The 27,814-nt window shown below is 59.6% G+C and overlaps 1 protein-coding gene across 1 annotated transcript in view; it reads left to right on the forward strand.

Moving 5' to 3' along the window:
• The window catches only part of VARS2 (valyl-tRNA synthetase 2, mitochondrial), a 72,602-nt gene that overhangs the window by 10,393 nt on the left and 34,395 nt on the right, over window positions 1-27,814 (forward strand). The window contains exons 5-8 of the mRNA XM_065862105.2: window positions 10,868-10,965; window positions 14,422-14,503; window positions 20,844-20,963; window positions 24,984-25,095. Coding sequence (XP_065718177.2) covers window positions 10,868-10,965; window positions 14,422-14,503; window positions 20,844-20,963; window positions 24,984-25,095 — 412 coding nt within the window. The remainder of the gene's footprint in view (window positions 1-10,867; window positions 10,966-14,421; window positions 14,504-20,843; window positions 20,964-24,983; window positions 25,096-27,814) is intronic.

Genomic DNA, 27,814 nt, shown 5'->3' on the forward strand with positions numbered 1-27,814 from the left:
CCCCAGTGGGTCCCCAATGAGTCCCCAATGAGTCCCCAATGTGTCCCCAATGAGTCCCAATGTGTCCCAATGGGTCCCCAATGTGTCCCCAATGAGTCCCCAATGGGACCCCAATGAGTCCCCAGTGTGTCCCCAATGAGTCCCAATGTGTCCCCATTGTCCCCATGTATCCCCCATGGGTCCCCATTGTCCCAATGAGTCCCCCATGGGTCCCCAATGTGACCCCAATGAGTCGCAATGGGTCCCCATTGCCCCCAATGAGTCCCCAATGGGACCACAGTGGGACCCCAAGGAGTCCCCAGTGAGTCCCAATGTGTCCCAGTGGGTCCCCAATGTGTCCCCATTGTCCCCATGTATCCCCCATGGGTCCCCATTGTCCCCATGTGTCCCCCGTGTATCCCCAGTGGGACCCCAATGAGTCCCAATGGGTCCCCATTGCCCCCAATGAGTCCCCAATGGGACCCCGATGTGTCCCCAATGAGTCCCAATGTGTCCCCAGTGTCCCCAACGGGTCCCCAATGTCCCCGTGTATCCCCCGTGGGTCGCCATTGTCCCCATGTGTCCCCCATGTATCCCCAGTGGGACCCCAATGACTCCCAATGAGTCCCCATTGTCCCCAATGAGTCCCCAATGAATCCCAATGACTCCCAATGAGTCCCCGTTGTCCCCAATGAGTCCCCAATGAGTCCCCGTTGTCCCCAATGGGACCCCAATGAGTCCCCAATGAATCCCAGTGAGTCCCAATGAGTCCCCAATATCCCCAATGTCCCCATGTATCCCCCATGAGTCCCCATTGTCCCCATGTGTCCCCCATGTATCCCCAGTGGGACCCCAATGAGTCCCAATGGGTCCCCATTGTCCCCAATGAGTCCCCAATGGGTCCCCAATGTATCCCTAATGAGTCCCCATGCGTCCCAATGAGTCCCAATGAGTCCCCAATGAATCCCCAATGAGTCCCCAATGGGACCCCAATGAGTCCCCATTGTCCCCAGTGAGTCCCCAATGAGTCCCCAATGTCCCCATGTATCCCCCATGGGTCCCCATTGTCCCCATGTGTCCCCCATGTATCCCCAGTGGGACCCGAATGAGTCCCAATGGGTCCCCATTGCCCCCATGTATCCCCCATGGGTCCCCATTGTCCCAGTGTGTCCCCAATGAGTCCCAATGAGTCCCTAATGAGTCCCCAATGTGTCCCAAATGAGTCCCCAATGGGAGCCCAGTGAATCCCAATGAGTCCCCATTGTCCCCAATGAGTCCCCCAATGAATCCCCAATGGGTCCTCAATGTATCCCCAATGAGTCCCAATGTGTCCCGAATGTCCCCGTGTATCCCCCATGGGTCCCCATTGTCCCAGTGAGTCCCAATGAATCCCCAATGGGTCCCCAATGAGTCCCCAATGGGACCCCAAGGGGTCCACATTGTCCCCAATGAGTCCCCATTGTCCCCAATGAGCCCCAATGTGTCCCCAGTGACTCCAAATGAGTCCCTGTTGCCCCCAATGTGTCCCCATTGTCCCCAATGAGTCCCCAATTAGTCCCCATTATCCCCAATGAGTCCCCATGTATCCCCGATGTGTCCCCATTGTCCCCAATGAGTCCCCAATGAATCCCAATGAGTCCCCAATGTCCCCGTGTGTCCCCCATGGGTCCCCATTGTCCCAATGAGTCCCCCATGGGTCCCCAATGAGTCCCAATGGGTCCCCATTGCCCCCAATGGGTCCCCATTGAGTCCCCATGGGTCCCCAATCAGTCCCCATTGGTCCCCAATGAGTCCCCAATGGGACCCCAATGGGACCCCGATGTGTCCCCAATGAGTCCCCAGTGTGTCCCCAATGAGTCCCAATGTGTCCCCAATGAGTCCCCATTGTCCCCAATGGGACCCCAATGAGTCCCCAATGAGTCCCAATGTGTCCCAATGGGTCCCCAATGAGTCCCAATGGGTCCCCATTGCCCCCAATGAGTCCCAATGGGACCCCAATGAGTCCCCAATGAATCCCAGTGAGTCCCAATGAGTCCCAATGTGTCCCCAGTGTCCCCATGTATCCCCCATGGGTCCCCATTGTCCCCATGGGTCCCCCATGTATCCCCAATGGAACCCCAATGAGTCCCCAATGAGTCCCAATGTGTCCCCATTGTCCCCAATGAGTCCCAATGAGTTCAAATGGGACCCCAGTGGGTCCCCAATGTGTCCCCAATGTGTCCCCAATGTGTCCCCAATGTGTCCCCAATGAGTCCCAATGTGTCCCAATGGGTCCCCAGTGTGTCCCCAATGGGACCCCAATGAGTCCCCAGTGTGTCCCCAATGAGTCCCAATGTGTCCCCATTGTCCCCATGTATCCCCCATGGGTCCCCATTGTCCCAATGAGTCCCCCATGGGTCCCCAATGTGACCCCAATGAGTCGCAATGGGTCCCCATTGCCCCCAATGAGTCCCCAATGGGACCACAGTGGGACCCCAAGGAGTCCCCAATGAGTCCCAATGTGTCCCAGTGGGTCCCCAATGTGTCCCCATTGTCCCCATGTATCCCCCATGGGTCCCCATTGTCCCCATGTGTCCCCCATGTATCCCCAGTGGGACCCCAATGTGTCCCAATGGGTCCCCAATGTGTCCCCAATGTCCCCGTGTATCCCCCATGGGTCCCCATTGTCCCAATGAGTCCCCCATGGGTCCCCAATGTGACCCCAATGAGTCCCAATGGGTCCCCATTGCCCCCAATGAGTCCCCAATGGGACCCCAATGGGACCCCAATGTGTCCCAATGTGTCCCAATGGGTCCCCAATGTGTCCCCATTGTCCCCATGTATCCCCCATGGGTCCCCATTGTCCCCATGTGTCCCCCATTTATCCCCAGTGGGACCCCAGTGAGTCCCAGTGGGTCCCCATTGCCCCCAATGAGTCCCCAATGAGTCCCCGTTGTCCCCAATGGGACCCCAATGAGTCCCCAATGAATCCCAGTGAGTCCCAATGGGTCCCCAATGTGTCCCCATTGTCCCCATGTATCCCCCATGGGTCCCCATTGTCCCAATGAGTCCCCCATGGGTCCCCAATGTGACCCCAATGAGTCCCAATGGGTCCCCATTGCCCCCAATGAGTCCCCAATGGGACCCCAATGGGACCCCAATGAGTCCCCAATGAGTCCTAATGTGTCCCAATGGGTCCCCAATGTGTCCCCATTGTCCCCATGTGTCCCCCATTTATCCCCAGTGGGACCCCAATGAGTCCCAATGGGTCCCCATTGCCCCCAATGGGACCCCAATGGGACCCCAATGTGTCCCCATTGTCCCCATGTATCCCCCATGGGTCCCCAATGTCCCCAATGTCCCCGTGTATCCCCCATGGGTCCCCATTGTCCCAATGAGTCCCCCATGGGTCCCCAATGTGACCCCAATGAGTCCCAATGGGTCCCCATTGCCCCCAATGAGTCCCCAATGGGACCCCAATGAGTCCCCAATGAGTCCTAATGTGTCCCAATGGGTCCCCAATGTGTCCCCATTGTCCCCGTGTATCCCCCATGGGTCCCCATTGTTCCAATGAGTCCCCCATGGGTCCCCAGTGGGACCCCAATGGGTCCCCAATGTGACCCCAATGAGGCCCCCATGGGTCCCCAATGTGACCCCAATGAGTCCCAATGGGTCCCCATTGCCCCCAATGAGTCCCAATGGGACCCCAGTGGGACCCCAATGAGTCCCAATGTGTCCCAATGGGTCCCCAATGTGTCCCCATTGTCCCCATGTATCCCCCATGGGTCCCCATTGTCCCCATGTGTCCCCCATGTATCCCCAGTGGGACCCCAATGTGTCCCAATGGGTCCCCAATGTGTCCCCATTGTCCCCATGTATCCCCCATGGGTCCCCATTGTCCCAATGAGTCCCCCATGGGTCCCCAGTGGGAGCCCAATGAGTCCCAATGGGTCCCCAATGTGTCCCCATTGTCCCCATGTATCCCCCATGGGTCCCCATTGTCCCCATGTGTCCCCCATGTATCCCCAGTGGGACCCCAGTGAGTCCCAGTGGGTCCCCATTGCCCCCAATGAGTCCCCAATGAGTCCCCGTTGTCCCCAATGGGACCCCAATGAGTCCCCAATGAATCCCAGTGAGTCCCAATGGGTCCCCAATGTGTCCCCATTGTCCCCATGTATCCCCCATGGGTCCCCATTGTCCCAATGAGTCCCCCATGGGTCCCCAATGTGACCCCAATGAGTCCCAATGGGTCCCCATTGCCCCCAATGAGTCCCAATGGGACCCCAATGGGACCCCAATGAGTCCCCAATGAGTCCTAATGTGTCCCAATGGGTCCCCAATGTGTCCCCATTGTCCCCATGTATCCCCCATGGGTCCCCATTGTCCCCATGTGTCCCCCATGTATCCCCAGTGGGACCCCAATGTGTCCCAATGGGTCCCCAATGTGTCCCCAATGTCCCCATGTATCCCCCATGGGTCCCCATTGTCCCAATGAGTCCCCCATGGGTCCCCAATGGGACCCCAATGAGTCCCAATGGGTCCCCAATGAGTCCCAATGTGTCCCCATTGTCCCCAATGAGTCCCCAATGGGAGCCCAATGAGTCCCCAATGAATCCCAATGAGTCCCCAATGTCCCCGTGTGTCCCCCATGGGTCCCCATTGTCCCAATGAGTCCCCCATGGGTCCCCAATCAGTCCCCATTGGTCCCCAATGAGTCCCCAATGGGACCCCAATGGGACCCCGATGTGTCCCCAATGAGTCCCCAGTGTGTCCCCAATGAGTCCCAATGTGTCCCCAATGAGTCCCCATTGTCCCCAATGGGACCCCAATCAGTCCCCAATGAGTCCCAATGTGTCCCAATGGGTCCCCAATGAGTCCCAATGGGTCCCCATTGCCCCCAATGAGTCCCAATGGGACCCCAATGAGTCCCCAATGAATCCCAGTGAGTCCCAATGAGTCCCAATGTGTCCCCATTGTCCCCATGTATCCCCCATGGGTCCCCATTGTCCCCATGGGTCCCCCATGTATCCCCAATGGAACCCCAATGAGTCCCCAATGAGTCCCAATGTGTCCCCATTGTCCCCAATGAGTCCCAATGAGTTCAAATGGGACCCCAGTGGGTCCCCAATGAGTCCCCAATGAGTCCCCAATGTGTCCCCAATGAGTCCCAATGTGTCCCAATGGGTCCCCAATGTGTCCCCAATGAGTCCCCAATGGGACCCCAATGAGTCCCCAGTGTGTCCCCAATGAGTCCCAATGTGTCCCCATTGTCCCCATGTATCCCCCATGGGTCCCCATTGTCCCAATGAGTCCCCCATGGGTCCCCAATGTGACCCCAATGAGTCGCAATGGGTCCCCATTGCCCCCAATGAGTCCCCAATGGGACCACAGTGGGACCCCAAGGAGTCCCCAGTGAGTCCCAATGTGTCCCAGTGGGTCCCCAATGTGTCCCCATTGTCCCCATGTATCCCCCATGGGTCCCCATTGTCCCCATGTGTCCCCCGTGTATCCCCAGTGGGACCCCAATGAGTCCCAATGGGTCCCCATTGCCCCCAATGAGTCCCCAATGGGACCCCGATGTGTCCCCAATGAGTCCCAATGTGTCCCCAGTGTCCCCAACGGGTCCCCAATGTCCCCGTGTATCCCCCGTGGGTCGCCATTGTCCCCATGTGTCCCCCATGTATCCCCAGTGGGACCCCAATGACTCCCAATGAGTCCCCATTGTCCCCAATGAGTCCCCAATGAATCCCAATGACTCCCAATGAGTCCCCGTTGTCCCCAATGAGTCCCCAATGAGTCCCCGTTGTCCCCAATGGGACCCCAATGAGTCCCCAATGAATCCCAGTGAGTCCCAATGAGTCCCCAATATCCCCAATGTCCCCATGTATCCCCCATGAGTCCCCATTGTCCCCATGTGTCCCCCATGTATCCCCAGTGGGACCCCAATGAGTCCCAATGGGTCCCCATTGTCCCCAATGAGTCCCCAATGGGTCCCCAATGTATCCCTAATGAGTCCCCATGCGTCCCAATGAGTCCCAATGAGTCCCCAATGAATCCCCAATGAGTCCCCAATGGGACCCCAATGAGTCCCCATTGTCCCCAGTGAGTCCCCAATGAGTCCCCAATGTCCCCATGTATCCCCCATGGGTCCCCATTGTCCCCATGTGTCCCCCATGTATCCCCAGTGGGACCCGAATGAGTCCCAATGGGTCCCCATTGCCCCCATGTATCCCCCATGGGTCCCCATTGTCCCAGTGTGTCCCCAATGAGTCCCAATGAGTCCCTAATGAGTCCCCAATGTGTCCCAAATGAGTCCCCAATGGGAGCCCAGTGAATCCCAATGAGTCCCCATTGTCCCCAATGAGTCCCCCAATGAATCCCCAATGGGTCCTCAATGTATCCCCAATGAGTCCCAATGTGTCCCGAATGTCCCCGTGTATCCCCCATGGGTCCCCATTGTCCCAGTGAGTCCCAATGAATCCCCAATGGGTCCCCAATGAGTCCCCAATGGGACCCCAAGGGGTCCACATTGTCCCCAATGAGTCCCCATTGTCCCCAATGAGCCCCAATGTGTCCCCAGTGACTCCAAATGAGTCCCTGTTGCCCCCAATGTGTCCCCATTGTCCCCAATGAGTCCCCAATTAGTCCCCATTATCCCCAATGAGTCCCCATGTATCCCCGATGTGTCCCCATTGTCCCCAATGAGTCCCCATGTATCCCCAATGTGTCCCCATTGTCCCCAATGAGTCCCCAATGGGTCCCCAATGGAACCCCAATGAGTCCCCATTGTCCCCAATGAGTCCCCAATGTGCCCATGTATCCCCCATGGGTCCCCATGTGTCCCAATGTGTCCCCAGTGAGTCCCCAGTGGGACCCCAATGAGTCCCCAATGGGTCCCAATGAGTCCCCATTGTCCCCATGGGTCCCCAATGTGTCCCTAATGTGTCCCCAATGAGTCCCCAGTGGGACCCCAATGAGTCCCCATGTGTCCCAATGAGTCCCCAGTGAGTCCCCATTGTCCCCAATGAGTCCCCAATGAGTCCCCAATGTGCCCATGCCCCATGGGTCCCCATGTGTCCCAATGTGTCCCCAGTGGGTCCCCAGTGGGACCCCAATGAGTCCCCAATGGGTCCCAATGAGTCCCCATTGTCCCCATGGGTCCCCAATGTGTCCCTAATGTGTCCCCAATGAGTCCCCAGTGAGTCCCCATTGTCCCCAATGAGTCCCCAATGAGTCCCCAATGTGCCCATGTATCCCCCATGGGTCCCCATGTGTCCCAATGTGTCCCCAGTGAGTCCCCAGTGGGACCCCAATGAGTCCCCATTGTCCCCAATGAGTCCCCAATTAGTCCCCATGTATCCCCAATGTGTCCCCAATGGAACCCCAATGAGTCCCCATTGTCCCCAATGAGTCCCCAATGTGCCCATGTATCCCCCATGGGTCCCCATGTGTCCCAATGTGTCCCCAGTGAGTCCCCAGTGGGACCCCAATGAGTACCCATGGGTCCCCAATGTGTCCCTAATGTGTCCCCACTGAGTCCCCAGTGGGACCCCAATGAGTCCCCAATGTGTCCCAATGAGTCCCCAGTGAGTCCCCAATGAGTCCCCATGGGTCCCCAATGTGTCCCTAATGTGTCCCCAATGAGTCCCCAGTGAGTCCCCAATGAGTCCCCATGTGTCCCAATGAGTCCCCAATGGGTCCCCACTGAGTCCCCATGTATCCCTCATGGGTCCCCATTGTCCCCATGGGTCCCCAATGAGTCCCCAGTGTGTCCCCTATGTGTCCCTAATGTGTCCCCAGTGAGTCCCCATGTATCCCCCATGGGTCCCCAACGAGTCCCCATGTATCCCCATTGCTGTCCCCATTGCTGTCCCTCCTCATGTCCCCATGTCCCCAATGTGTCCCCAATGAGTCCCCAGTGAGTCCCCAGTGGGACCCCAATGAGTCCCCATGTGTCCCAATGTGTCCCCAATGTGCCCATGTATCCCCCATGGGTCCCCATGTGTCCCAATGTGTCCCCAGTGGGACCCCAATGAGTCCCCATTGTCCCCATGGGTCCCCACTGAGTCCCCATTGGTCCCCAATGTGTCCCTCATGTGTCCCCAATGAGTCCCCAGTGGGACCCCAATGAGTCCCCATGTGTCCCAATGAGTCCCCAGTGAGTCCCCAATGTGCCCAGTGAGTCCCCAATGTGCCCATGTGTCCCCCATGGGTCCCCATGTGTCCCAATGTGTCCCCAGTGGGACCCCAATGAGTCCCCAATGGGTCCCAATGAGTCCCCATGGGTCCCCAATGTGTCCCTAATGTGTCCCCAATGAGTCCCCAGTGGGACCCCAATCAGTCCCCAATGTGTCCCAATGAGTCCCCATGTGTCCCAATGAGTCCCCAATGGGTCCCCAATGAGTCCCCATGTATCCCTCATGGGTCCCCATTGTCCCCATGGGTCCCCAATGAGTCCCCAGTGGGTCCCCAATGTGTCCCTAATGTGTCCCCAGTGAGTCCCCATGTATCCCCCATGGGTCCCCAACGAGTCCCCATGTATCCCCATTGCTGTCCCCATTGCTGTCCCCCCTCATGTCCCCATGTCCCCAATGTGTCCCCAATGAGTCCCCAGTGAGTCCCCAGTGGGACCCCAATGAGTCCCCAATGGGTCCCAATGAGTCCCCATTGTCCCCATGGGTCCCCAATGTGTCCCTAATGTGTCCCCAATGAGTCCCCAGTGGGACCCCAATGAGTCCCCATGTGTCCCAATGAGTCCCCAATGAGTCCCCAGTGGGACCCCAATCAGTCCCCATGTGTCCCAATGAGTCCCCAATGGGTCCCCACTGAGTCCCCATGAGTCCCAATGAGTCCCCATTGTCCCCAATGAGTCCCCATGTATCCCTCATGGGTCCCCATTGTCCCCATGGGTCCCCAATGAGTCCCCAGTGAGTCCCCATTGTCCCCAATGAGTCCCCAATGTGCCCATGTATCCCCCATGGGTCCCCATGTGTCCCAATGTGTCCCCAGTGGGACCCCAATGAGTCCCCATTGTCCCCAATGTGCCCATGTATCCCCCATGGGTCCCCATGTGTCCCAATGTGTCCCCAGTGAGTCCCCAGTGGGACCCCAATGAGTCCCCAATGGGTCCCAATGAGTCCCCATTGTCCCCATGGGTCCCCAATGAGTCCCCATGTGTCCCAATGAGTCCCCAGTGGGACCCCAATGTGTCCCTAATATGTCCCCAATGAGTCCCCAGTGGGGTCCCAATGAGTCCCCATTGTCTCCAATGAGTCCCCATGTATCCCTCATGGGTCCCCATTGTCCCCATGGGTCCCCAATGAGTCCCCAGTGAGTCCCCATTGTCCCCAATGAGTCCCCAATGTGCCCATGTATCCCCCATGGGTCCCCATGTGTCCCAATGTGTCCCCAGTGAGTCCCCAGTGGGACCCCAATGAGTCCCCAATGGGTCCCAATGAGTCCCCATTGTCCCCAATGAGTCCCCATGGGTCCCAATGAGTCCCCAGTGAGTCCCCATTGTCCCCAATGAGTCCCCAATGTGCCCGTGCCCCATGGGTCCCCATGTGTCCCAATGTGTCCCCAGTGAGTCCCCAATGGGTCCCCACTGAGTCCCCATGAGTCCCAATGAGTCCCCATTGTCCCCAATGAGTCCCCATGTATCCCTCATGGGTCCCCATTGTCCCCATGGGTCCCCAATGAGTCCCCAGTGAGTCCCCATGTGTCCCAGTGAGTCCCCAATGTGCCCATGTATCCCCCATGGGTCCCCATGTGTCCCAATGTGTCCCCAGTGAGTCCCCAGTGGGACCCCAATGAGTCCCCAATGGGTCCCAATGAGTCCCCATAGTCCCCATGGGTCCCCAATGAGTCCCCATGTGTCCCAATGAGTCCCCAGTGAGTCCCCATTGTCCCCAATGTCCACAATGTGCCCATGTATCCCCCATGGGTCCCCATGTGTCCCAATGTGTCCCCAGTGAGTCCCCAGTGGGACCCCAATGAGTCCCCAATGGGTCCCAATGAGTCCCCATAGTCCCCATGGGTCCCCAATGAGTCCCCATGTGTCCCAATGAGTCCCCAGTGAGTCCCCATTGTCCCCAATGTCCACAATGTGCCCATGTATCCCCCATGGGTCCCCATGTGTCCCAATGTGTCCCCAATGGGACCCCAATGAGTCCCTAATGTGTCCCCAATGAGTCCCCAGTGGGACCCCAATGAGTCCCCATGTGTCCCAATGAGTCCCCAGTGAGTCCCCATTGTCCCCAATGAGTCCCCATGTGTCCCAATGAGTCCCCAGTGAGTCCCCAATGTGCCCATGTGTCCCCCATGGGTCCCCATGTGTCCCAATGTGTCCCCAGTGGGACCCCAATGAGTCCCCAATGGGTCCCAATGAGTCCCCATGGGTCCCCAATGTGTCCCTAATGTGTCCCCAATGAGTCCCCATGTGTCCCAATGAGTCCCCAATGGGACCCCAATGAGTCCCCAATGGGTCCCCAATGAGTCCCCATGTGTCCCAATGAGTCCCCATGTATCCCTCATGGGTCCCCATTGTCCCCATGGGTCCCCAATGAGTCCCCAGTGAGTCCCCAATGTGTCCCTAATGTGTCCCCAATGAGTCCCCATGTGTCCCAATGAGTCCCCAATGGGACCCCAATGAGTCCCCAATGGGTCCCCAATGAGTCCCCATGTGTCCCAATGAGTCCCCATGTATCCCTCATGGGTCCCCATTGTCCCCATGGGTCCCCAATGAGTCCCCAGTGAGTCCCCAATGTGTCCCTAATGTGTCCCCAGTGAGTCCCCATGTATCCCCCATGGGTCCCCATTGTCCCCATGTATCCCCATTGCTGTCCCCCCTGGTGTCCCCATGTCCCCACTGTGTCCCCAATGTGTCCCCCCTGTGTCCCCGTGTCCCCAGGCGGTGGTGGAGCGCTGGCTGTGGCAGCGGCGGGGGCTGCGGCGCCAGGACGTCCCCCCCGAGCAGCTGCTGGAGGCCGTTTGGGACTGGAGACAGCGGTGAGGGGACAACGGCCACCCCGGTGTCACCTCGGTGTCACCTCTGGCACCCCGGTGTCACCTCTGTCACCCCAGTGTCACCCCCAGTACCCCGGTGTCACCCCCAGTGTCACCCCAGTGTCACCCCCGGCACCCCGGTGTCACCCCCAGTGTCACCCCAGTGTCACCTCTGTCACCCCAATGTCACCTCTGGCACCCCAGTGTCACCCCTGGCACCCCAGTGTCACCTCTGGCACCCTGGTGTCACCCCCAGTGTCACCCCAATATCACCTCTGTCACCCCAGTGTCACCCCAGTGTCACCCCTGGCACCCCGATGTCACCCCCAGTGTCACCCCAATGGCACCTCTGTCACCCCAGTGTCACCCCCAGTGCCACCCCAGTGTCACCTCAGTGTCACCCCAGTGTCACCCCAGTGTCACCCCTGGCACCCGGTGTCACCCCCAGTGTCACCCCAATGTCACCTCTGTCACCCCAGTGTCACCTCTGGCACCCCGGTGTCACCCCAGTGTCACCCCAGTGTCACCTCTGGCACCCCAGTGTCACCCCCAGTACCCCGGTGTCACCCCCAGTGTCCCCCCAATGTCACCTCTGGCACCCCAGTGTCACCCCCCAGTGTCACCTCAGTGTCACCCCCAGTGTCACCCCAGTGTCACCTCTGGCACCCCGGTGTCACCCCCAGTGTCACCCCAATATCACCTCTGTCACCCCAGTGTCACCCCCAGTGTCACCCCAGTGTCACCCCCAGTGCCACCCCAGTGTCACCCCTGGCACCCGGTGTCACCCCCAGTGTCACCCCAGTGTCACCTCTGGCACCTCAGTGTCACCCCTGGCACCCCGGTGTCACCCCAGTGTCACCCCAGTGTCACCTCTGGCACCTCAGTGTCACCCCTGGCACCCCGGTGTCACCCCCAGTGTCACCCCAGTGTCACCTCTGGCACCTCAGTGTCACCCCTGGCACCCCGGTGTCACCCCCAGTGTCACCCCAGTGTCACCTCTGTCACCCCAGTGTCACCCCTGGCACCCCGGTGTCACCCCCAGTACCCCGATGTCACCCCCAGTGTCACCCCAGTGTCACCTCTGGCACCCCAGTGTCACCCCTGGCACCCCGGTGTCACCCCCAGTGTCACCTCAGTGTCACCTCTGGCACCCCGGTGTCACCCCCAGTGTCACCCCAGTGTCACCCCTGGCACCCCGGTGTCACCCCCAGTGTCACCCCAGTGTCACCTCTGGCACCCCAATGTCACCTCTGGCACCCCAGTGTCACCCCCAGTACCCCGGTGTCACCCCCAGTGTCACCCCAGTGTCACCTCTGGCACCCCAATGTCACCTCTGGCACCCCAGTGTCACCCCCAGTACCCCGGTGTCACCCCCAGTGTCACCCCAGTGTCACCTCTGGCACCCCAATGTCACCTCTGGCACCCCAATGTCACCTCTGGCACCCCAGTGTCACCCCTGGCACCCCGGTGTCACCCCCAGTGTCACCCCAGTGTCACCTCTGGCACCCCAATGTCACCTCTGGCACCCCAGTGTCACCCCAGTGTCACCTCTGGCACCCCAATGTCACCTCTGTCACCCCAATGTCACCCCCAGTGTCACCCCATTGTCACCCCTGGCACCCTGGTGTCACCCCCAGTGTCACCCCAGTGTCACCTCTGGCACCCCAGTGTCACCCCCGGCACCCCAGTGTCACCCCCAGTGTCACCCCAGTGTCACCTCTGGCACCCCGGTGTCACCCCCAGTGTCACCCCAGTGTCACCCCTGGCACCCCAGTGTCACCCCCAATGTCACCCCAATGTCACCTCTGGCACCCCGGTGTCACCCCCAGTGTCCCCCCAATGTCACCTCTGGCACCCCAGTGTCACCTCTGGCACCCCGGTGTCACCCCCAGTGTCCCCCCAATGTCACCTCTGGCACCCCAGTGTCATCTCTGTCACCCCATTGTTACCCCATTGTCACCTCTGGCACCTCAGTGACACCCCCAGTGTCACCTCTGTCACCCCATTGCCACCTCATTGTCCCCCCATTGTCACCTCATTATCCCCCACTGTCACCCCATTGTCACCTCTGTCACCCCATTGCCACCCTGGGGTCACCTCTGTCCCCCCATTGTCACCCATTGTCACCCCATTGCCACCTTGGGGTCACCTCTGTCCCCCCATTGTGAGCCCATTGCCACCCTGGGGTCACCCCAATGTCCCCCCGGTGTCCCCCATTGTCCCCCATTGTCCCCCCATTGTCACCCCATTGTCACCCATTGTCCCCCCATTGTCACCCCATTGCCACCTCTGTCCCCCCATTGTCACCCATTGTCACCCCATTGCCACCCTGGGGTCACCTCTGTCACCCCATTGTGAGCCCATTGCCACCCTGGGGTCACCCCAATGTCCCCCCGGTGTCCCCCCATTGTCCCCCATTGTCCCCCATTGTCCCCCCATTGTCACCCCATTGTCACCTCTGTCCCCCCGTTGTCACCCATTGTCACCCCATTGTCACCCATTGTCCCCCCATTGTCAGCCCATTGTCACCTCTGTCACCCCATTGTCACCCATTGTCACCCCATTGCCACCCTGGGGTCACCTCTGTCCCCCCATTGTGAGCCCATTGCCACCCTGGGGTCACCCCAATGTCCCCCCATTGTCCCCCATTGTCCCCCATTGTCCCCCATTCTCCCCCCATTGTCACCCCATTGTCACCTCTGTCCCCCCATTGTCACCCATTGTCACCCCATTGCCACCCTGGGGTCACCTCTGTCCCCCCATTGTGAGCCCATTGCCACCCTGGGGTCACCCCAATGTCCCCCCGGTGTCCCCCCATTGTCCCCCATTGTCCCCCATTGTCCCCCCATTGTCACCCCATTGTCACCTCTGTCCCCCCATTGTCACCCATTGTCACCCCATTGCCACCCTGGGGTCACCTCTGTCCCCCCATTGTGAGCCCATTGCCACCCTGGGGTCACCCCAATGTCCCCCCGGTGTCCCCCCATTGTCCCCCATTGTCCCCCCATTGTCACCCCAGTGTCACCCCTTGTCACCCTATTGTCACTCATTGTCACCCCATTGTCACCTCTGTCCCCCCATTGTCCCCCATTGTCACCCCATTGCCACCCTGGGGTCACCTCTGTCCCCCCATTGTGAGCCCATTGCCACCCTGGGGTCACCCCAATGTCCCCCCATTGTCCCCCATTGTCCCCCATTGTCCCCCATTGTCCCCCCATTGTCACCCCATTGTCACCTCTGTCACCCCATTGTCACCCCATTGTCACCTCTGTCCCCCCATTGTCACCCATTGTCACCCCATTGCCACCCTGGGGTCACCTCTGTCCCCCCATTGTGAGCCCATTGCCACCCTGGGGTCACCCCAATGTCCCCCCGGTGTCCCCCCCATTGTCCCCCCATTGTCCCCCCGGTGTCCCCCATTGTCACCCCATTGTCACCTCTGTCCCCCGCTGTCCCCAGGCACGGGGACCAGATCCTGCAGCAGCTGCGGGCGCTGGGGGCCTCGCTGGACTGGAGCCGCTGCACCTTCACCATGGACCCCGTGAGTGGCCCCCATGTCCCCAATGTCCCCAAGTGTCCCCGAGGGTCCCCAATGGCCCCAATGACCCCAGGGATGAACCCAGGGGTGTCCCCAATGTCCCCAGTGGTGCCCCCAGTGGCCCCCAATGTCCCCAATGTTGTCCCCAGTGGCCCCATGGATGAACCCAGGGGTGTCCCCAATGTCCCCAATGCTATCCCCAGTGTCCCCAGTGGTGTCCCCAATGTCCCCAGTGTCCCCAGGGATGAACCCAGTGGTGTCCCCAATGTCCCCAGTGGTGTCCCCAATGGTGTCCCCAATGTCCCCAATGTCCTGAGGGGGGTCCACAGGTGTCCCCAATGTCCCCAGGGATGAACCCAGTGGTGTCCCCAATGTCCCCAGTGCTGTCCCCAATGGTGTCCCCAATGTCCCCAGTGTCCTGAGGGGTGTCCACAGGTGTCCCCAATGTCCCCAGGGCTGAACCCAGGGGTGTCCCCAATGTCCCCAATGGTGTCCCCTATGTCCCCAGGGATGAACCCAGGTGGCCCCAGTGTCCCCAATGGTGTCCCCAGTGTCCCCAGGGGTTTCCACAATGTCCCCAATGGTGTCCCCAATGTCCCCAATGTCCCCGATGTCCCCAGGGCTGAACCCAGGGATGTCCCCAGTGTCCCCAAGTGTCCCCCAATGTCCCCAGGGATGAACCCAGGGGTGTCCCCAACATCCCCAATGGTGTCCCCAATGTCCCCAATGGTGTCCCCAATGTCCCCAATGTCCCCAGGGCTGAACCCAGGGGTGTCCCCAGTGTCCCCAATGGTGTCCCCAATGTCCCCGGGGATGAACCCAGGGGTGTTCCCAATGTCCCCAATGTCCCCAATGACCCCAGTGGTGTCCCCAGTGGTGTCCCCAATGTCCCCAGGGCTGAACCCAGGGATGTCCCCAGTGTCCCCAAGTGTCCCCCAATGTCCCCAGGGATGAACCCAGGGGTGTCCCCAACATCCCCAATGGTGTCCCCAATGTCCCCAGTGGTGTCCCCAACATCCCCAATGGTGTCCCCAATGTCCCCAATGGTGTCCCCAGCATCCCCAATGGTGTCCCCAGCATCCCCAATGGTGTCCCCAATGTCCCCAATGGTGTCCCCAACATCCCCAATGGTGTCCCCAACATCCCCAGTGGTGTCCCCAATGTCCCCAGTGGTGTCCCCAACGTCCCCAATGGTGTCCCCAACGTCCCCAGTTGTGTCCCCAGCATCCCCAGTGGTGTCCCCAACGTCCCCAATGGTGTCCCCAACATCCCCAATGGTGTCCCCAACGTCCCCAGTGGTGTCCCCAACATCCCCAGTGGTGTCCCCAACATCCCCAATGGTGTCCTCAACGTCCCCAGTGGTGTCCCCAACGTCCCCAATGGTGTCCCCAATGTCCCCAATGTCCCCAATGGTGTCCCCAATGGCCCCAGTGGTGTCCCCAATGTCCCCAGTGTCCCCAGGGATGAACCCAGGGGTGTCCCCAATGTCCCCAGTGGTGTCCCCAGTGTCCCCAGGGCTGAACCCAGGGGTGTCCCCAATGTCCCCAGGGGTGTCCCCAATGTCCCCCATGGTGTCCCCATGTCCCCAGTCGTGTCCCCAATGTCCCCAATGTTCTCCCCAGTGTCCCCAGGGCTGATCCCCAATGGTGTCCCCAGTGGCCCCAATGTCCCCAATGGTGTCCCCAATGACCCCAGTGGTGTCCCCAGTGGTGTCCCCAATGTCCCCAGGGATGAACCCAGGGATGTCCCCAGTGTCCCCAAGTGTCCCCCAGTTTCCCCATGGATGAACCCAGGGGTGTCCCCAATGTCCCCAATGGTGTCCCCAACGTCCCCAGTGGTGTCCCCAACATCCCCAGTGGTGTCCCCAACATCCCCAGTGGTGTCCCCAACGTCCCCAATGGTGTCCCCAATGGCCCCAGGGGTGTCCCCAACATCCCCAATGGTGTCCCCAACGTCCCCAGTGGTGTCCCCAGCATCCCCAGTGGTGTCCCCAACGTCCCCAATGGTGTCCCCAACGTCCCCAGTGGTGTCCCCAGCATCCCCAGTGGTGTCCCCAACGTCCCCAATGGTGTCCCCAACGTCCCCAGTGGTGTCCCCAGCATCCCCAGTGGTGTCCCCAACGTCCCCAATGGTGTCCCCAACGTCCCCAGTGGTGTCCCCAGCATCCCCAGTGGTGTCCCCAACATCCCCAATGGTGTCCCCAACGTCCCCAGTGGTGTCCCCAACGTCCCCAGTGGTGTCCCCAACATCCCCAATGGTGTCCCCAACGTCCCCAATGGTGTCCCCAACATCCCCAATGGTGTCCCCAATGTCCCCAATGGTGTCCCCAACATCCCCAGTGGTGTCCCCAACATCCCCAATGGTGTCCCCAACGTCCCCAGTGGTGTCCCCAATGTCCCCAATGGTGTCCCCAATGTCCCCAATGGTGTCCCCAACATCCCCAGTGGTGTCCCCAACATCCCCAATGGTGTCCCCAACATCCCCAATGGTGTCCCCAACATCCCCAATGTCCCCAATGTCCCCAATGGTGTCCCCAATGTCCCCAGGGCTGTCCCCAGTGTCCCCAATGGTGTCCCCAATGTCCCCAGTGTCCCCAGGGCTGATCCCCAGTGGTGACCCCAGTGTCCCCAGGGATGTCCCCATGTCCCCAGTGGTGTCCCCAATGTCCCCAGGGGTGTCCCCAATGTCCCCAATGGTGTTCCCTATGTCCCCAGGGATGAACCCAGGTGGCCCCAGTGTCCCCAATGGTGTCCCTGATGTCCCCAGGGCTGAACCCAGGGGTGTCCCCAATGTCCCCAATGGTGTCCCCAATGGCCCCAGGGCTGACCCCAGGGGTGTCCCCAATGTCCCCAGTGGTGTCCCCAATGTCCCCAGTGTCCCCAGGGATGAACCCAGTGGTGTCCCCAATGTCCCCAGTGGTGTCCCCAATGTCCCCAATGGTGTCCCCAATGTCCCCAATGTCCTGAGGGGGGTCCACAGGTGTCCCCAATGTCCCCAGGGATGAACCCAGTGGTGTCCCCAATGTCCCCAGTGCTGTCCCCAATGGTGTCCCCAATGTCCCCAGTGTCCTGAGGGGGGTCCACAGGTGTCCCCAATGTCCCCAGGGCTGAACCCAGTGGTGTCCCCAACATCCCCAATGGTGTCCCCTATGTCCCCAGGGATGAACCCAGGTGGCCCCAGTGTCCCCAATGGTGTCCCCAGTGTCCCCAGGGGTTTCCACAATGTCCCCAATGGTGTCCCCAATGTCCCCAATGTCCCCGATGTCCCCAGGGCTGAACCCAGGGATGTCCCCAGTGTCCCCAAGTGTCCCCCAATGTCCCCAGGGATGAACCCAGGGGTGTCCCCAACATCCCCAATGGTGTCCCCAGTGTCCCCAATGGTGTCCCCAATGTCCCCAATGTCCCCAGGGCTGAACCCAGGGGTGTCCCCAGTGTCCCCAGTGGTGTCCCCAATGTCCCCGGGGATGAACCCAGGGGTGTCCCCAATGTCCCCAATGTCCCCAATGACCCCAGTGGTGTCCCCAGTGGTGTCCCCAATGTCCCCAGGGCTGAACCCAGGGATGTCCCCAGTGTCCCCAAGTGTCCCCCAATGTCCCCATGGATGAACCCAGGGGTGTCCCCAACATCCCCAATGGTGTCCCCAATGTCCCCAGTGGTGTCCCCAACATCCCCAATGGTGTCCCCAACATCCCCAATGGTGTCCCCAATGTCCCCAATGGTGTCCCCAATGTCCCCAATGGTGTCCCCAGCATCCCCAATGGTGTCCCCAATGTCCCCAATGGTGTCCCCAACATCCCCAATGGTGTCCCCAATGTCCCCAATGGTGTCCCCAATGTCCCCAGTGGTGTCCCCAACATCCCAAATGGTGTCCCCAACATCCCCAGTGGTGTCCCCAACGTCCCCAATGGTGTCCCCAACGCCCCCAGTGGTGTCCCCAACATCCCCAGTGGTGTCCCCAGCATCCCCAGTGGTGTCCCCAACGTCCCCAATGGTGTCCCCAACATCCCCAATGGTGTCCCCAACGTCCCCAGTGGTGTCCCCAACATCCCCAGTGGTGTCCCCAACATCCCCAATGGTGTCCTCAACGTCCCCAGTGGTGTCCCCAACGTCCCCAATGGTGTCCCCAATGTCCCCAATGTCCCCAATGGTGTCCCCAATGGCCCCAGTGGTGTCCCCAATGTCCCCAGTGTCCCCAGGGATGAACCCAGGGGTGTCCCCAGTGTCCCCAATGGTGTCCCCAATGTCCCCAGGGATGAACCCAGGGGTGTCCCCAATGTCCCCAGGGGTGTCCCCAATGTCTCCCATGGTGTCCCCATGTCCCCAGTCGTGTCCCCAATGTCCCCAATGTTCTCCCCAGTGTCCCCAGGGCTGATCCCCAATGGTGTCCCCAGTGGCCCCAATGTCCCCAATGGTGTCCCCTATGTCCCCAGGGATGAACCCAGGGGTGTCCCCAATGTCCCCAATGGTGTCCCCAATGGCCCCAATGACCCCAGTGGTGTCCCCAGTGGTGTCCCCAATGTCCCCAGGGATGAACCCAGGGATGTCCCCAGTGTCCCCAAGTGTCCCCCAATGTCCCCATGGATGAACCCAGGGGTGTCCCCAACATCCCCAATGGTGTCCCCAACGTCCCCAATGGTGTCCCCAATGGCCCCAGGGGTGTCCCCAACATCCCCAATGGTGTCCCCAACGTCCCCAATGGTGTCCCCAACATCCCCAGTGGTGTCCCCAACATCCCCAATGGTGTCCCCAATGTCCCCAGTGGTGTCCCCAGCATCCCCAATGGTGTCCCCAATGTCCCCAGTGGTGTCCCCAACATCCCCAGTGGTGTCCCCAGCATCCCCAATGGTGTCCCCAATGTCCCCAATGGTGTCCCCAACATCCCCAATGGTGTCCCCAACATCCCCAGTGGTGTCCCCAACATCCCCAATGGTGTCCCCAATGTCCCCAGTGGTGTCCCCAACGTCCCCAATGGTGTCCCCAACATCCCCAATGGTGTCCCCAATGTCCCCAATGGTGTCCCCAGCATCCCCAATGGTGTCCCCAACATCCCCAGTGGTGTCCCCAGCATCCCCAATGGTGTCCCCAATGTCCCCAGTGGTGTCCCCAACGTCCCCAATGGTGTCCCCAACATCCCCAATGGTGTCCCCAACATCCCCAATGTCCCCAATGTCCCCAATGGTGTCCCCAATGTCCCCAGGGCTGTCCCCAGTGTCCCCAATGGTGTCCCCAATGTCCCCAGTGTCCCCAGGGCTGATCCCCAGTGGTGACCCCAGTGTCCCCAGGGATGTCCCCATGTCCCCAGTGGTGTCCCCAATGTCCCCAGGGGTGTCCCCAATGGCCCCAATGGTGTCCCCAATGTCCCCAGGGATGAACCCAGGTGGCCCCAGTGTCCCCAATGGTGTCCCCAATGGCCCCAATGGCCCCAGGGCTGACCCCAGGGGTGTCCCAAGTGTACCCCATGGTGTCCCCATGGTGTCCCCAATGTCCCCAATGCTGTCCCCAGTGGTGTCCCCAATGTCCCCAGGGATGAACCCAGGGGTGTCCCCAATGTCCCCAATGCTGTCCCCAATGTCCCCAGTGGTGTCCCCAATGGTGTCCCCAATGTCCCCAATGCTGTCCCCAATGTCCCCAGTGGTGTCCCCAATGGTGTCCCCAATGTCCCCAATGGTGTCCCCAATGTCCCCAGGGATGAACCCAGGTGGCCCCAGTGTCCCCAATGGTGTCCCCAATGGCCCCAATGGCCCCAGGGCTGACCCCAGGGGTGTCCCAAGTGTCCCCCATGGTGTCCCCAATGGTGTCCCCAATGTCCCCAATGGTGTCCCCAATGTCCCCAGGGATGAACCCAGGTGGCCCCAGTGTCCCCAATGGTGTCCCCAATGTCCCCAATGACCCCAGTGGTGTCCCCAGTGGTGTCCCCAATGTCCCCAGGGATGAACCCAGGGGTGTCCCCAATGTCCCCAGTGGTGTCCCCTATGTCCCCAGGGATGAACCCAGGGGTGTCCCCAATGTCCCCAATGGTGTCCCCTATGTCCCCAGGGATGAACCCAGGGGTGTCCCCAATGTCCCCAATGGTGTCCCCAATGGCCCCAATGGCCCCAGGGGTGTCCCCAATGTCCCCAGTGGTGTCCCCAATGGTGTCCCCAATGTCCCCAATGGTGTCCCCTATGTCCCCAGGGATGAACCCAGGTGGTCCCAGTGTCCCCAATGGTGTCCCCAATGGCCCCAATGGCCCCAGGGCTGACCCCAGGGGTGTCCCAAGTGTACCCCATGGTGTCCCCATGGTGTCCCCAATGTCCCCCATGGTGTCCCCCATGGTGTCCCCAATGTCCCCATGGTGTCCCCAGGCTTTCTCGGGGGCGGTGACGGGCGCCTTTGTCCGGCTGCACCACTCGGGGCTGATCCGGCGCGACCAGCGCTTGGTGACCTGGAGCTGCGCCCTGCAGAGCGCGCTGGCCGACGTGGAGGTGGGCGCCGGTGTCCCCAACTGTCCCCAACTGTCCCCAAGTGTCACCGAGTGTCCCCGAGTGTCCCCGAGCGTCCCTGAGTGTCACCAAATGTCCCCAGAGTGGCCCCGAGTGGCCCCAAATGCCACCAAAGTGGCCCCGGAGTGAACCCAAGGTGACCCCAAAGTGGCCCCAAAGTGTCCCCAAAGTGACCCCAGGTGTCCCCAAGTGTCCCTGAGTGTCACCAAATGTCCCTAAAGTGACCCCAGAGTGACCCCAAATGACAACCAAGTGACCCCAAATGTCACCAAAGTGGCCCCAAAGGGACCCCAGAGTGTCCCCAAGTGTCACCGAGTGTCACCAAGTGGCCCCAGAGTGGCCCCAGAGTGTCCCCAAGTGTCACCGAGTGTCACCAAGTGGCCCCAGAGTGGCCCCAAATGCCACCAAAGTGGCCCCAGAGTGAACCCAAGGTGACCCCAAAGTGTCCCCAGGTGTCCCTGAGTGTCACCAAATGTCCCCAAAGTGACCCCAGAGTGACCCCAAATGACAACCAAGTGACCCCAAATGTCACCAAAGTGGCCCCAAGTGTGCCCAAAGGGACCCCAGAGTGTCCCCAAGTGTCACCAAGTGTCCCCAAATGTCACTAAAGGGACCCCAAAGTGACCCCAAATGTCACCAAAGTGGCCCCAAAGGGACCCCAGAGTGTCCCCAAGTGTCCCCAAGTGTCCCCAAATGTCACTAAAGGGACCCCAAAGTGACCCCAAATGTCACCAAAGGGACCCCAGAGTGTCCCCAAGTGTCACCGAGTGTCACCAAATGTCCCCAGAGTGGCCCCAAATGCCACCAAATGTCATCAAATGGCAACAAAGTGACCCCAGATGTCACCAAAGTGGCCCCAAAGGGACCACAGAGTGTCACCGAGTGTCACCAAGTGTCACCAAGTGTCCCCAAATGTCGCCAAAGGGACCCCAAAGTGACCCCAAATGTCACCAAAGTGGCCCCAAAGGGACCCCAGAGTGTCCCCAAGTGTCACTGAGTGTCACCAAATGTCCCCAGAGTGGCCCCAAATGCCACCAAAGTGGCCCCGGAGTGAACCCAAGGTGACCCCAAAGTGGCCCCAAAGTGACCCCAGGTGTCCCCAAGTGTCCCTGAGTGTCACCAAATGTCCCCAAAGTGACCCCAGAGTGACCCCAAATGACAACCAAGTGACCCCAAATGTCACCAAAGTGGCCCCAAGTGTGCCCAAAGGGACCCCAGGGTGTCCCCAAGTGTCACTGAGTGTCCCCAAATGTCGCCAAAGGGACCCCAAAGTGACCCCAAATGTCACCAAAGTGGCCCCAAAGGGACCCCAGAGTGTCCCCAAGTGTCACCGAGTGTCCCTGAGTGTCACCAAATGTCCCCAAAGTGACCCCAGAGTGACCCCAAATGACAACCAAGTGACCCCAAATGTCACCAAAGTGGCCCCAAAGGAACCCCAGGGTGTCCCCAAGTGTCACCAAGTGTCCCTGAGTGTCACCAAATGTCCCCAAAGTGACCCCAGAGTGACCCCAAATGACAACAAAGTGACCCCAAATGTCACCAAAGTGGCCCCAAGTGTGCCCAAAGGGACCCCAGAGTGTCCCCAAGTGTCCCCAAGTGTCCCCAAATGTCGCCAAAGGGACCCCAAAGTGACCCCAAATGTCACCAAAGTGGCCCCAAAGGGACCCCAGAGTGTCACCAAGTGTCACCGAGTGTCACCAAGAGTGTCCCCAAGTGTCACCGAGTGTCACCAAATGTCCCCAGAGTGGCCCCGAGTGGCCCCAAATGCCACCAAAGTGGCCCCGGAGTGAACCCAAGGTGACCCCAAAGTGGCCCCAAAGTGACCCCAGGTGTCCCCAAGTGTCCCTGAGTGTCACCAAATGTCCCCAAAGTGACCCCAGAGTGACCCCAAATGACAACCAAGTGACCCCAAATGTCACCAAAGTGGCCCCAAGTGTGCCCAAAGGGACCCCAGGGTGTCCCCAAGTGTCACTGAGTGTCCCCAAATGTCGCCAAAGGGACCCCAAAGTGACCCCAAATGTCACCAAAGTGGCCCCAAAGGGACCCCAGAGTGTCCCCAAGTGTCACCGAGTGTCACCAAGAGTGTCCCCAAGTGTCACCGAGTGTCACCAAATGTCCCCAGAGTGGCCCCGAGTGGCCCCAAGTGGCCCCAAATGCCACCAAAGTGGCCCCGGAGTGAACCCAAGGTGACCCCAAAGTGGCCCCAAAGTGACCCCAGGTGTCCCCAAGTGTCCCTGAGTGTCACCAAATGTCCCCAAAGTGACCCCAGAGTGACCCCAAATGACAACCAAGTGACCCCAAATGTCACCAAAGTGGCCCCAAGTGTGCCCAAAGGGACCCCAGGGTGTCCCCAAGTGTCACTGAGTGTCCCCAAATGTCGCCAAAGGGACCCCAAAGTGACCCCAAATGTCACCAAAGTGGCCCCAAAGGGACCCCAGAGTGTCCCCAAGTGTCACCGAGTGTCACCAAGAGTGTCCCCAAGTGTCACCGAGTGTCACCAAATGTCCCCAGAGTGGCCCCGAGTGGCCCCAAGTGGCCCCAAATGCCACCAAAGTGGCCCCGGAGTGAACCCAAGGTGACCCCAAAGTGGCCCCAAAGTGACCCCAGGTGTCCCCAAGTGTCCCTGAGTGTCACCAAATGTCCCCAAAGTGACCCCAGAGTGACCCCAAATGTCACCGAATGTCATCAAATGGCAACAAAGTGACCCCAGATGTCACCAAAGTGGCCCCAAAGGGACCCCAGAGTGTCCCCAAGTGTCACCGAGTGTCACCAAATGTCCCCAAAATGACCCCAGAGTGACCCCAAATGACAACCAAGTGACCCCAAATGTCACCAAAGTGGCCCCAAGTGTGCACAAAGGGACCCCAGAGTGTCCCCAAGTGTCCCCAAGTGTCCCCAAATGTCACTAAAGGGACCCCAAAGTGACCCCAAATGTCACCAAAGTGGCCCCAAAGGGACCCCAGAGTGTCCCCAAGTGTCACCGAGTGTCACCAAGAGTGTCCCCAAGTGTCACCGAGTGTCACCAAGAGTGTCCCCAAGTGTCACCGAGTGTCACCAAATGTCCCCAGAGTGGCCCCAAATGCCACCAAAGTGGCCCCAAAGTGACCCAAGGTGTCCCCAAAGTGTCCCCAAAGTGACCCCAGGTGTCCCCAAGTGTCCCTGAGTGTCACCAAATGTCCCCAAAGTGACCCCAGAGTGACCCCAAATGTCACCGAATGTCATCAAATGGCAACAAAGTGACCCCAGATGTCACCAAAGTGGCCCCAAAGGGACCCCAGAGTGTCACCGAGTGTCACCAAGAGTGTCCCCAAGTGTCACCAAGTGTCACCAAATGTCCCCAGAGTGGCCCCAAATGCCACCAAAGTGGCCCCGGAGTGAACCCAAGGTGACCCCAAAGTGTCCCCAAAGTGACCCCAGGGTGTCCCCAAGTGTCACCAAGTGTCCCTGAGTGTCACCAAATGTCCCCAAAGTGACCCCAGAGTGACCCCAAATGACAACCAAGTGACCCCAAATGTCACCAAAGTGGCCCCAAGTGGCCCCAAAGGGACCCCAGAGTGTCCCCAAGTGTCACCAAGTGTCCCCAAATGTCACCAAAGTGTCCCCAAGTGTTACCAAATGTCACCAAAGTAACCTCAAAGTGACCCCAGAGTGTCCCCAAATGTCCCCAAAGTGACCCCAGGGTGAACCCAAAGTGACCCCAGGGTGTCCCCAAGTGTCCCCAAATGTCCCCAAGTGTCACCAGATGTCCCCAGAGTGTCCCTGCATTGGGCGCTGGGGGATGTGGAGGTGAGAGTGGCCCCAAATGTCCCCAGATGTCACCAATGTGACCCCCAGAGCGTCCCCAAAGTCTCCCTAAAGTGACCCCAGAGTGTCCCCAAGTGTCCCCAAATGTCCCCAAAGTGACCCCAGAGTGAACCCAAAGTGACCCCAGGGTGTCCCCAAGTGTCCCCAAATGTCCCCAAAGTGTCTCCAATGTCCCCAAAGTGTCCCCAATGTCCCCAGGTGGAGTGGCGGGAGCTCTCGGGCCCCACGTCCCTGCGCGTCCCTGGGTGTCCCCAACCCGTCACCTTTGGTGTCCTTGTCACCTTCGCCTACCCCGTGGAGGGAGAGGACGGTGAGTGTCCCCAAGTGTCCCCAAGTGTCCCCAAATGTCCCCAAGTGTCCCCAAATGTCCCCAAAGTGTCCCCAAAGTGTCCCCGAGTGTCCCCAAAGTGTCCCCAGTGTGTCCCCAAATGTCCCCAATGTGTCCCCAAGTGTCCCTGAGTGTCCCCAATGTGTCCCCAAGTGTCCCCAATGTGTCTCCAAATGTCCCCAGTGTGTCCCCAAGTGTCCCCAAATGTCCCCAAAGTGTCCCCAATGTGTCCCCAAGTGTCCCCAATGTGTCCCCAAATGTCCCCAAGTGTCCCCAAGTGTCCCCACATGTCCCTAATGTGTCCCCAATGTGTCCCCAATGTGTCCCCAAGTGTCCCCAATGTGTCTCCAAATGTCCCCAGTGTGTCCCCAAGTGTCCCCAAATGTCCCCAAAGTGTCCCCAATGTGTCCCCAAGTGTCCCCAAAGTGTCCCCAATGTGTCCCCAAGTGTCCCCAATGTGTCCCCAATGTGTCCCCAAGTGTCCCCAAATGTCCCCAAAGTGTCCCCAATGTGTCCCCAAGTGTCCCCAATGTGTTCCCAAATGTCCCCAAAGTGTCCCCAAGTGTCCCCAAAGTGTCCCCAAAGTGTCCCCAGATGTCCCCAAGTGTCCTCAATGTGTCCCCAAATGTTCCCAAAGTGTCCCCAAAGTGTCCCCAGTGTGTCCCCAAATGCCCCCAAAGTGTCCCCAGAGTGTCCCCAAGTGTCCCCAAATGTCCCCAAGTGTCCCTGAGTGTCCCCAATGTGTCCCCAAGTGTCCCCAAATGTCCCCAAAATGTCCCCAAAGTGTCCCCAAGTGTCCCCAAAGTGTCCCCAGTGTGTCCCCAAGTGTCCCCGAGTGTCCCCAAATGTCCCCAGTGTGTCCCCAATGTGTCCCCAAATGTCCCTAATGTGTCCCCAAAGTGTCCCCAAGTGTCCCCAAATGTCCCCAATGTGTCCCCAAAGTGTCCCCAAGTGTCCCCAAAGTGTCCCCAGTGTGTCCCCAAGTGTCCCCAAAGTGTCCCCAAATGTCCCCAAAGTGTCCCCAAGTGTCCCCAAAGTATCCCCAAAGTGTCCCCAAATGTCCCCAAGTGTCCCCAATGTGTCCCCAGTGTCCCCAAAGTGTCCTCAGTGTGTCCCCAAGTGTCCCCAAGTGTCCCCAATGTGTCCCCAGATGTCCCCAAATGTCCCCAATGTGTCCCCAAATGTCCCCAAAGTGTCCCCAAGTGTCCCCAGTGTGTCCCCAATGTGTCCCCAATGTGTCCCCAAATGTCCTCAAGTGTCCCCAATGTGTCCCCAATGTGTCCCCAAGTGTCCCCAAATGTCCCCAATGTGTCCCCAGATGTCCCCAAGTGTCCTCAATGTGTCCCCAAGTGTCCCCAATGTGTCCCCAAGTGTCCCCAAAGTGTCCCCAAAGTGTCCCCAATGTGTCCCCAAGTGTCCCCAGTGTGTCCCCAATGTGTCCCCAATGTGTCCCCAAGTGTCCCCAATGTGTCTCCAAATGTCCCCAGTGTGTCCCCAAGTGTCCCCAAATGTCCCCAAAGTGTCCCCAATGTGTCCCCAAGTGTCCCCAAAGTGTCCCCAATGTGTCCCCAAGTGTCCCCAATGTGTCCCCAATGTGTCCCCAAGTGTCCCCAAATGTCCCCAAAGTGTCCCCAATGTGTCCCCAAGTGTCCCCAATGTGTTCCCAAATGTCCCCAAAGTGTCCCCAAGTGTCCCCAAAGTGTCCCCAAAGTGTCCCCAGATGTCCCCAAGTGTCCTCAATGTGTCCCCAAATGTTCCCAAAGTGTCCCCAAAGTGTCCCCAGTGTGTCCCCAAATGCCCCCAAAGTGTCCCCAGAGTGTCCCCAAGTGTCCCCAAATGTCCCCAAGTGTCCCTGAGTGTCCCCAATGTGTCCCCAAGTGTCCCCAAATGTCCCCAAAATGTCCCCAAAGTGTCCCCAAGTGTCCCCAAAGTGTCCCCAGTGTGTCCCCAAGTGTCCCCGAGTGTCCCCAAATGTCCCCAGTGTGTCCCCAATGTGTCCCCAAATGTCCCTAATGTGTCCCCAAAGTGTCCCCAAGTGTCCCCAAATGTCCCCAATGTGTCCCCAAAGTGTCCCCAAGTGTCCCCAAAGTGTCCCCAGTGTGTCCCCAAGTGTCCCCAAAGTGTCCCCAAATGTCCCCAAAGTGTCCCCAAGTGTCCCCAAAGTATCCCCAAAGTGTCCCCAAATGTCCCCAAGTGTCCCCAATGTGTCCCCAGTGTCCCCAAAGTGTCCTCAGTGTGTCCCCAAGTGTCCCCAAGTGTCCCCAATGTGTCCCCAGATGTCCCCAAATGTCCCCAATGTGTCCCCAAATGTCCCCAAAGTGTCCCCAAGTGTCCCCAGTGTGTCCCCAATGTGTCCCCAATGTGTCCCCAAATGTCCTCAAGTGTCCCCAATGTGTCCCCAATGTGTCCCCAAGTGTCCCCAAATGTCCCCAATGTGTCCCCAGATGTCCCCAAGTGTCCTCAATGTGTCCCCAAGTGTCCCCAATGTGTCCCCAAGTGTCCCCAAAGTGTCCCCAAAGTGTCCCCAATGTGTCCCCAAGTGTCCCCAGTGTGTCCCCAATGTGTCCCCAATGTGTCCCCAAGTGTCCCCAATGTGTCCCCAAATGTCCCCAATGTGTCCCCAAATGTCCCCAAATGTCCCCAGTGTGTCCCCAAAGTGTCCCCAAGTGTCCCCAAAGTGTCCCCAAGTGTCCCCAATGTG

This window comes from Patagioenas fasciata, chromosome 34, assembly GCF_037038585.1.
Source record: "Patagioenas fasciata isolate bPatFas1 chromosome 34, bPatFas1.hap1, whole genome shotgun sequence".
Lineage (NCBI taxonomy): Eukaryota > Metazoa > Chordata > Aves > Columbiformes > Columbidae > Patagioenas > Patagioenas fasciata.